Source organism: Carlito syrichta, unplaced genomic scaffold, assembly GCF_000164805.1.
Source record: "Carlito syrichta isolate Samal-C Ts95f unplaced genomic scaffold, Tarsius_syrichta-2.0.1 Scaffold136919, whole genome shotgun sequence".
Lineage (NCBI taxonomy): Eukaryota > Metazoa > Chordata > Mammalia > Primates > Tarsiidae > Carlito > Carlito syrichta.
The window spans coordinates 186,357-196,331 of record NW_007081015.1 but is presented as its reverse complement, the minus strand read 5'-3'; the positions used below and the strand labels follow the sequence as shown (position 1 = coordinate 196,331).

The following is a 9,975-nucleotide window of genomic DNA, read 5'->3' as shown; positions in this document are numbered from 1 at the left end:
GAGGGTCTCGAACCCGCGGGCTCAGGCAATCCACTCACCTCAGCCTCCCAAAGGCGCGGGATTACAGGCTGAGCCACTGAGCCCGGCTTGTGCTGATAATTTTAATAACTTCAGGAAATGTGGGCTGGGCATGGTGGCTCATACCTGTAATGCCAGCACTTTGGGAGGCCGAAGCAGAAGGATTGCTTGAGCTCAGAAGTTCCAGACCAGTCTAGGCAACATTGTGAGACCTTGTATCTGCCTAAAAATTTTTAAAAATTACCTGGGCATAGTGGTGCATGCCTGTAGTCCTAGCTACTTGGGAGGCTGAGGCAGGAGGACCTTGAGCCCAGAAGTTTGAGGCTGTGGTGAGCTGTGATCATGCTACAGCACTCTAGCCTGGACAACAGAGTGAGACTCCAACTTAAAAAAAAGTGCCTGGCCGGGCTGGGTAGCTCAGCCTGTAATTCCAGTGGTGGTGCATACCTGTAGTCCCAGATTCTTGGGAAACTGAGGTAAGAGGATCGCTTGAGCCCAGGAGTTCAAGGCTGCAGTGAGCTAGGGTGGTGCCACTACACTCCAGCCAGGGCAACAGAGCCAGATCCTATCTCTAAAAATAATAATAATGGCCAGGTGCAGTGGCTCATGCCTATAATCCCAGCAATTTGGGAGGCTGTGGCGAGAGGATTGCCTGAGCCTGTGGGTTCAAGACCAGACTGGGTGGGCAACATGGTGAATCCTTGTCTCCATACTATAAATCAAAAAATTAGCCAGGCATGGTGGCGTGCATCGGTATTTCCAGCTACTCGGAAGGCTGAGGTGGAAGGATCACCCGAACCCAGCAGGTTGAGGCTGCGGTGACCGTTGAGTGTGCCACTGGATTCCAGGCTGGGCAACAGAGTGAGACTCCAACTCAAAAATTAAAATAATAATAACAATAATAATAAATACTTTTTAATTATTTATTTTTAATTTTTTTGACTAAAATATATATATATATATATTTTTTTTTTTTTTTTTGACTAGGAGTCTCAGTGTGTTGCCCAGGCTGGAGAGCAGTGGTATGCTCACAGCCACTGCAGCCTTGACCTGCTGGGCTCAAGTGATCCTTCTGCCTCAGCCTTCCAAGTAGCTGGAACCACAGGCATGTGCCACCACATCTGGTTAATTTTTTTATTATAGAGATGGGGACTCGCCAAGTTGCTCAGGCTGGTCTCGGACCCCTGGACTTAGGCAATCCTCTTACCTCCACCTCCCAAAGTGCTAGGATTTCTGGCATGAGCCACCACACCCAGCAATAATAAATACTTTTTTAAAATGTTGTTAATGATTTATAAAGTATATAACATGGTACCTGGGACCTGGAAAGTGCCTGATAAACATTTATTGTTGCTGTTGTTGTAGCATCTAAATTGCCATTTTTCACAGGCCTGGCCTCTGCAAGCCACACACAAATGCACACACACCCTCTGCAAAGCCCACCCTTCTTGAAACTGTACCTCTTGGCCTCTGCCAGGGCAGCCTCCCTGACTACTAACTCTGTCCCTTGCAAGGCCACCCCACACTCTCTCTGCCTCCTCTTCACCTCAGGGCTCCTTGGGGATAGGAATGCGACTTCTGGGCATCCCCACTTGGGTTCGACAGACACACAGGGGCGTGCTCCCAGGGTAGGGATGCCAGGGGACACAGGCGCTCATACCGGAGGAAGCGGTTGAGGTCCCCATGCCGCATGTACTCGAAGACCATGAGCAGTGGGCGGCCCTCAGTGCAGACACCGAAGAAGCGCACGATGTGCTGATGCTGCAGCATGGTGAGCAGCTCAGCCTCGCGCTGGAAGTCCTGCCGCGCGCTCTCGGACGCCTCCTTCAGCGCCTGGAAGGCAGGGGCAGGGACAGGCTGGGGCGGGGGCCCGCACCTTCCCACCTGACGCCCAGGACAGCCCGCCTGCCTTCAGTCTTGAGCCACAGCAGACCCTGGCATCCCACCCCCAGCCCGGGCACCGTGTCCTGATATGCTGGCAGGGCCTCGTGGCCAGGGTCTCACCTTGACAGCCACCAGCATCTTGTCCTGCTCAGGCAGCAGATTGTGGCACTCCGCAAGGAAGACCTTCCCAAAGGCACCCTCGCCCAGCTCCCACTTGAGCACGATGTCCCGGCGCTTGATGTGGTGGACACCTGGGAGGGGCTCGAGGGTCAGGCGGGAGCCTGGGTCTCAGGAGGGATGGGTGGTGGGAAGGGTAGGGCCAGCTAGCAGGGCTGTGTGCTGCACAAGGCTGTCCGGCCGTGGGGCTGGATGGGGACTACAGTTCAGCCTTCCCTACTTCACCAAGCCCTGTGTCGTAGTGTGGGGCTGTGTCTACCCGGAGAAGACATGGTGTGGGCGGCTGTGACTCTGGATGGGGGCTGCAGCCCAGAGCCAGGCTGACCTTGGCCAGAGAAGATTATGCCATGGCTGGGCCAGGGTGGGGAGGGGTGACAGCGAGGGGTTGTTCAGGCCTGGGGTGGAAAGGGTAAGGGCCCAGGGGCTTCTACATGCATGCACACACACACACACACAATCACACATGGGCATGCACACACACACTTGCCCTGCTTGACCAGCACAGGCCCTCACAGGCATCACTGAAGTACTGTGGGTTCTCGATGATGTGGCCTTGGAGCCCAGAGCCTTTGCCCTCACTGGGGGACAGGGAGCTGCCACCCAGTGTCATGAAGTGCAGGGACATGGCCAGCCCATCCTCTGGAGCCAGAACAGCAGGCCCTGGGGAGGAGACACAGCCACATGGAGGGGCCTGCCCGCACCGTGGCCCCTTCCCACTCTTGTTTGCGGGGTGCTGGGTCACCCTGCCTCATAAGTCGCAGGGGAGGGACGGAGGGGCCAGGGAGCAAGACGGCAGGCAGGGGGAAGGGGAGACAGCACCACCTCTCCCTGCCTGGCTCCCGTCCAGCCCTGGCCCCATGGGCACCAAAGAACTCCCCCCCACCCCCCGCAGAGCCCAGACCTCCCAGACCCACTTAGTGTTTGACTACAATCCAACCACCAATTAGCAGCTGCTGCCTCGAAACTACCCAACACCAGCCCGACACACACTCCCAAGTCTTGCAGCCAGGCCCCCATCTATGCCCTAAACACACCCACACACCCCAGAACTCCCATGTGCACAGCCCCCCCCACAGAGACAGAGCCAGGAAGAGTCAGTCGGACAAAGCCAGGAGGACAGAAAGACAGACAGCCCTCTGCAGCCCCCCACTCACGATTGATCCCAAATTTGTTTCTCCGTCCACATTTGTTGAGCACAAGGAGGAGTGTAGAAAGGAAGAGGCAGGCAAAGACCGCCAGGCCCACGGCCACTGAGACCTGGGGGTGGGCAGGGTTAAATCCAGAGCGTCTCCTGCACACTCAGAGCCTCCCCAGCAAACCACTGATCCGTCCTGCATAGGGGCCCAGAGCAGGGCCCCAGACCCACCTCCTCCTCCCCTGGGGCCGCCTGCAGTGGCTGTGAGTGTGGCAGACAGAGCTCAAACCAACCGCAGCAACCTCACTGCTCTGACTAGAAGTGACATGCCGATGAGCCTCTAGCCTGGCCTCCCGACCCCAAGTCCTGCACAAGCTTCTGCTTCCCGTGCTCACTCCAAAAGGTGTGTCGTCCTTCTTCTCCACGGGGTCTCCAGATGTGCTGTTAGTGTCTGCGGGACACAGGGCGGAGAGGGTGGGCTTCGGCACACAACGTACCTCCTCCTGCAACTTCCCACCCTGCTCCCTGCTGCCCTCTCTGGGATCCAGTCAGCTGCGCCCTCTGCCCCAGCCTCGGCTCCAGGGACCAGACAGAACCTGCCCTTCGGCCTGGGCTACTCACCCACTGGAGAGAAGGAGACTGCAGCGGAGGAAGGAGAGAAAACAGTCAGATGGAGGAGGAGCAGAGAGCTCCCTGCCCCTCTAGGACCCTCCCTTCATGGGGTGAGGGCTGGCTGGGGAGAGGCTGCTGGACCTCAGGGGAGGAGATGCGGGTGACCCTTCTCCAGCTGGGTCATGGCTACCCTGGTGCATGGCTCCCTCTTCAGCCAGCCCCAAAGGATGGAAGAGCCCAAAGATCACAGGTCCTGGCTTGGGAGAGGAGGGCAAAGAGGCCAGCAGAGCTGGACACCAGGACTCCAGACTCTTTTCTGTCCAGGACTAGGCATTCTGACTTCCGGGGTCAGGGTCACAGCAGGAAGAGGGCCAGGCCTCCCTGGACACCTGGATGTCTGCCCCAGGTAGAGCCCAGGAGTGGGGACAGGGTTCAGGACGGCCTCGCACCGGGGATGGGGTCCTCGGGGTTGAACTCAAAAGGGTTGTCCATGAAGGCGGCCATGACGAAGGCCGAGGCCTGGCCAGAGGGGTTGGCAGCCAGCAGCGTGTAGTTGCCGTTGTTGACGTGCGTGGGCTGGTTGAGGCGCAGGCAGCCGTGCCGCACAGTCTCATTGGCCGCCGGCTCCAGGAACTCAGTGAAGATGAAGCTGGTCTCGTTGAGCACGGAGCCATTGAAGAGCCAGCGCAGTGAGGGTGCCGGCTGCCCGTCCACAGAGAAGGGAATGCACCAATGGTGCAGCTCCACTGCATCATGCAGCTGCACGCTGGCCGGGACTGTGGGCCAGAAAAAGTGACAGCAGGAAATCAGGGCAGGTCAGGGGCAGCTGGAGGGAACTCACACAGACCTGGCACATCCAGGGCCAAAGCTGGTAGAACCAGAAATCAGGTGGCCAGCCTGAAACAGGTCAGCAAGCCCTAAATCCACAGGGAGCGACATTGTCAAGAAGGTTGACAATGATTTTTTTTGTTTTGAGTCGGGGTCTCACTTTATCATCCAGGCTGGAGTGCAGTGGCACAATCACAGCTCACTGCAGCCTCGACTTCCTAGCCTCAGGTGATATTTCTGCCTAAGCCTCCCGAGTAGCTGGGACTACAGGCACATGCTACCATGCCCAGCTAATTTTTAAAAATTTTTTGTAGGGATGAGGTCTTGCTATGTTGTCCAGTCTGGTCTCAAACTCCCGGGCTCAAGCAATCCTCCTGCCTTAGCCTCTCAACGTGCTGGGATTACTGGTGAGAGCCACTGCACCCGGCCAATAAATGTTAAATAAGTCAGGCAACAGGCATATAAAATTTAGAGCTTAAAGAACTCAAGTAGTAAGTCATAAATATCAGCCCCAGAGACAATTATGACAATTAAATGTGGAGCCTTTGGGGTAAGGAATCTAGAAAAATTCAGTGTAATAAAGTTTAAGAAATGGGGCAGGGGACCTGAAAATCAAACAAGCAGCCCGGGCATGGTGGCTCACACTGGCAATCCCAGCACTTTGGGAGGCTGAGCAGGAGGAAACTTAAACCCAAGAGTTCGAGACCAGCCTGGGCAACATAGCAAGACTCCATCTCTCAAAAAAAAAAAAAGCAAGAAATCAATACAGTTAAAAACTTTTTGAGCCGGGCTCAGTGGCTCAGCCTGTAATCCCACGCCTTTGGGAGGCTGAGGTGACTGGATTGCCTGAGCCCGCAGGTTCGAGACCCACCTGGGCAGCGAGACCTCATCTCTACAATAAATCAAAAAATCAGCCGGGCGTGGTAGCGCATGCCTGTAATTCCGGCTACTCAGAAGGCTGAGGCGGAAGGATCGCCGGAGCCCAGCAGGCGAGGCTGCGGTGGCCGGGAGCGGCCACTGCACTCCAGTCTGGGCAACTGAGTGAGACTCCAACTCAAAAAAAAAAACTTTTTGAAAAAAGATATGAGCCGGACTCGGTGGCTCAGCCTGTAATCCCGCACCTTTGGGAGGCTGAGGTGAGTGGATTGCCTGAGCCCGCGGGTTCGAGACCCGCCTGGGCAGCGAGACCTCATCTCTACAATAAACCAAAAAATCAGCCGGGTGTGGTAGCGCATGACTGTAATTCCGGCTACTCAGAAGGCTGAGGCGGAAGGATCGCCGGAGCCCAGCAGGTTGAGGCTGCGGTGGCCGGGAGCGGCCACTGCACTCCAGTCTGGGCAACAGAGTGAGACTCCAACTCAAAAAAAAAAAAGTAAAAAGATATGGATTTGAAAGAGACCTAGCTAGAAAAAGCAAAATCCCTTCAATAATAGAAAAAAAAAGTGTATGTGTGTGTAAACATAGACGATATATACTAGAATTCCGGCCAACATTCCTGCACTGGAACCTACTCAGCAGTGAACGGAATGAACTAGCTACCCCCATGAACATGGATGAAACTTACAAATATAATGCTGAGTGAAAGAAGCCAGATACAAAATACTATATGCAGGGTCAGGCATGGTGGCTCACGCCTGTAATCCCAGCACTTTGGGAGGCTGAGGCAGGAGGATTGCTTGAGTTCAGGAATCCGAGACCAGCCTGGGTAACATACCAAGACTCTGTCTCTACAAAGTATCAAAAAAATTAGTAGGGTGTGGTGATGTACACCTGTAGTCCTAGTTACTCAGGAAGCTGAGGCAGAAGGATCACCTGAGCCCAGGGGGTCGAGGCTGTAGTAAGCCATGATCCTGGGTGACAGAGTGAGACTTAAAAATTTTTCATTTAAAAAAGATACTGGGCTACCCCCTTGGGTCCCTTCCCACTGTGGGAGCTTTTCTGTCCTCTTAATAAATCTTGCTTTCTCAAAAAAAAAAAAAAAATAGATACTACATGCAGTATGGTTCCATTTATATAGTATACAAGAACAGGCAAAACTATATTGATAGGGAAGCATACTTGTGAAAAATTACTTTTCAAGGCAAGGAAATAGTTATCACAAAAGTCAGCATAAGATGGGCAGAGGGGTGGGATTGTGAATGGGGAGAGGTCAGGGGTCTTCTGAAGTGCTGGTAAGCGTGTATCATTTTTGCACATTTCTTGATATATTTCACAATGAAAGAAGAAAATGATATAAAGCAGAAGATTTAAGATAATGTGTTGACAGACCTACAGAAATTAGGCAGCCAGTCTAAAGAGCAATTCAGGAAAAGAATCTCCTCCTTTAAAGCTCGTGTGTGGCAAAGGGGCGGAGGAACCAGCACGAAGGAGCACTTCAGGAACAGCCAGGCAGCTGGCGTTGAAGGCCTCAGGTAGTGAGGTTTGGGCAGGGGGCCAGAAAGAAATCCATCTCTGTCCCTCTGGCCTTGATGAGCCCCCAGGACTTCCCCCAAAGGATCGGGTTTTCATGGGAATCTGGAAACAGCTGGGAGGGAGCAGCTGTGGAGAGACATCCCACCCCTCTTCTCCAGCCCCCCACCCTGCATTCCCTTTTCAGGGAAGGAGAGAGGGGGAGCAGGGGTAGCCACTGGGACTCACAAGAGACGTTGACCTGAACAGACACCTCTGCCCGGCCCACGTTGTTTTCCGCCCAGCATGTCACATTCTTCTTGTTCAGGTCACTGGTAACATTGGCCAGGGTCAGCCCCAGGGACGGCAGACCCCCATATTTCTGGATCAGGGAAGATATGGGGAAATCAGGAAGAGCTTCGGCCAGCTTGGGGCTGGGGGTGAGGGGCTGGGGCTGGTGCCTTTGGGGAGCCCCTCTGGCTCCAGATGGAAAGGACAGGAGGGCTGGGGGGACAGAAGAGAGAGGGGATAGGAGAGAATGTAACAGAGAATGGCCCTCTTCCTTCAGAGCGTGTGTGCCAATTATCTCCTGAATCCCACATTTAAAAATACCAACAAATATAACCAACCTCAAAAGAGGCACAAAATGCCCCAAACCAAAACTAAAGCCACCCAACTGAGCAGCAGAACAGATGTCACCAGCTCCAAGTATCAAGTTAATACACAGCTCACCAGAGAACCCACTGGGACCCCGCCACCTATTCATTCTTGTTTTACACACAGTTCTAACAAACTTGGTCTCAGCCTAAGGAATATCAGAGACAAAGAAAAGGTACGGAGAACAGTGCAGCACTTAGAAGCAACAGCCGCGGCAACCCCTCCTCGGCAGAGGAGACGGGAGTGAGGTTAGAGATGCAAAGTGACTTGATTCTGAGTCATCATCCAAAGATCGAATCAGATTCAGTTTCTCTTCCTAAGAAACCACGGACGTGCCATGTGTAAGCTACATGCCCTTAAGGCAATTCTTAATCTTGCCAAACCTGGGCTTTTTGTTTGTTTTGTAAGCTGAAGATGTGGACAAATTATCTTCTGACATTTTAGAAAGTGATTTTCATAAAATAATAAAAATAAATGAAGTGGCAGACAGATCCCACTGATCTGGAAACTTCATAATATGAAATCCCTTGACTGTACACAGAGGAGGTCTGGTTTCCCTGGACTTCCACCGGAATATGTGGGTTCAAAGGTTAAAGAATATCTCCTGGGTCCCAGCCTTTTGTGTAGCCTTTTGTGTAAGCACAGCCTTGCGGGGAAACCTTGCCCCGCCCCATGTTCCCCCAGGCTGTGCCACCCCTCCGTCACCCTGGGGCCTCACGTCCCAGTGACTCTTCCCCTTGAGCTGTCCTGCCACCCCTTAATCTCCTAATAAGGGGCACCAGCCTCTCTTTTCCTCCACTGAATTCAGTTAGGGTGCGACTTTTCTAGAAAAGTCAGAAAAAACAGGTGGTAGCAAATATGTAAATTTCCCAAAGAGAAAGCACAAACCTAGAATTTTCCCAAACAGAGTTAGATCTGAGGTCTTGCCACACATGGGTGTGGCCTCTGCCTTGTCCTCTTTCCTTTTCTCATACTAGGTAGCTTTGATCTCTGCAGGTGGCTTTGAACTACCCAGTGGCTAGTGGTCCCACCACTATGCCCGGATGCCTCTGTTCAGGGCTCCGGTGGTTCCTTCTTCGACGTGGCTCCAGGGGCCTCTAGCAATTCTAGATTTGCGTGTCCTCCAACTGAACACCACACCCCCGACCCCCTGGCCCACACCCCTGGTTCCTGGGTATCCACTCCTGCCACCCAGGCGGGGCCAGCTTTTAAGGTGGGCACAGCCCACTGCTGGCCCCTGTTGGCCTTGTCAACAAGGCTTCCTGAGTGAGCTGTGGCTACTCTCCACTGACCATCGCCAGCCTAAGGACTGAGGGCAAGGCCTGGGAAGGTGCCCAAAGAAATGTTTAGATAACAGAGATAGAGAGCGGAGGATGTGCACAAGCAAGCAGGACAACAGAAGGCCATCATGTCCACCTTCTCTGTTTACAGATAAGAAAACCAAAGTGCAGGCAGACTAAGTGACTTTTCCAAAAGTTACTCCAGTAATTAATCAGTGAGAGCTGGAACCAGACCTGTGTCTCCTTTACTAAAACATTCATCGCATACCCAAGAAGATGCTGCTTCCAGAATCTCCAAAAAAAGACCCAAGAGTCCCCAAGAATTCACTCTGGGTACAGGACCACAGGCACTGTGTCCCCTTCCAGACCCCATCCTTCCTAGGCACAGCAAGGAGACGTGTGGGAGGGAGGGCCCACTGGGTCCCTGTCAGCTCCAAGGTGCAAGGGCTCTGTGGCCTCCTCCTTTGCAGCCAGCACCACATTCCCAGAAAGGGGCCAACATCCTGGTGGGCTCAGTGTAGCCTGAGGACTTGCTGAGCCAGTGCCAGCCCTGAGGGTATGTGCATGCCCCGGGCTGCCCCACACGAAGCCTGAGCCCTATACATCTAAGCCATCTGGGTCCACCCCTCAGCCACTGTGCACACCTTACTCCTTGTCTCTCCCTGTCTTTGTCCCTAGTGCCCTGCCTGGATCCCTCTGGGGGGCTGGGGTGAAGGACTTCTCACCATCACTGTGGCCGACTCCTCCAGCTCTGTGAGGATCCAGCCGGCCTGTTCCAGGCCCCGCCCCTCCACCTGGCACTCCAGCCACACGTCGTCCCCCACGTCCACAGAGGCATTGGGCATCTGGACCGTCAGCGTAGGCACACCTGGCCACCCAGGATGCCCGAGGGCCGAAGTGTGTTAGGGCTGGGAGTGGCCTCAGAACTCTGCCCCGGGAACACCCCTTCCCTCACCCTCCTCAATGACCCTGAGGCCCCCAGCCCTTGCCAATGTC

The 9,975-nt window shown here is 54.1% G+C and overlaps 1 protein-coding gene across 1 annotated transcript in view; it reads right to left on the bottom strand.

The window, feature by feature from the left end:
• Positions 1-9,975, bottom strand: part of NTRK1 (neurotrophic receptor tyrosine kinase 1) — a 21,249-nt gene that overhangs the window by 4,681 nt on the left and 6,593 nt on the right. The window contains exons 6-14 of the mRNA XM_021708432.1: positions 9,705-9,847; positions 7,292-7,424; positions 4,276-4,602; positions 3,836-3,853; positions 3,610-3,665; positions 3,234-3,336; positions 2,593-2,739; positions 2,023-2,153; positions 1,679-1,851 (exon numbers count right to left, since the gene is read on the bottom strand). Coding sequence (XP_021564107.1) covers positions 1,679-1,851; positions 2,023-2,153; positions 2,593-2,739; positions 3,234-3,336; positions 3,610-3,665; positions 3,836-3,853; positions 4,276-4,602; positions 7,292-7,424; positions 9,705-9,847 — 1,231 coding nt within the window. The remainder of the gene's footprint in view (positions 1-1,678; positions 1,852-2,022; positions 2,154-2,592; positions 2,740-3,233; positions 3,337-3,609; positions 3,666-3,835; positions 3,854-4,275; positions 4,603-7,291; positions 7,425-9,704; positions 9,848-9,975) is intronic.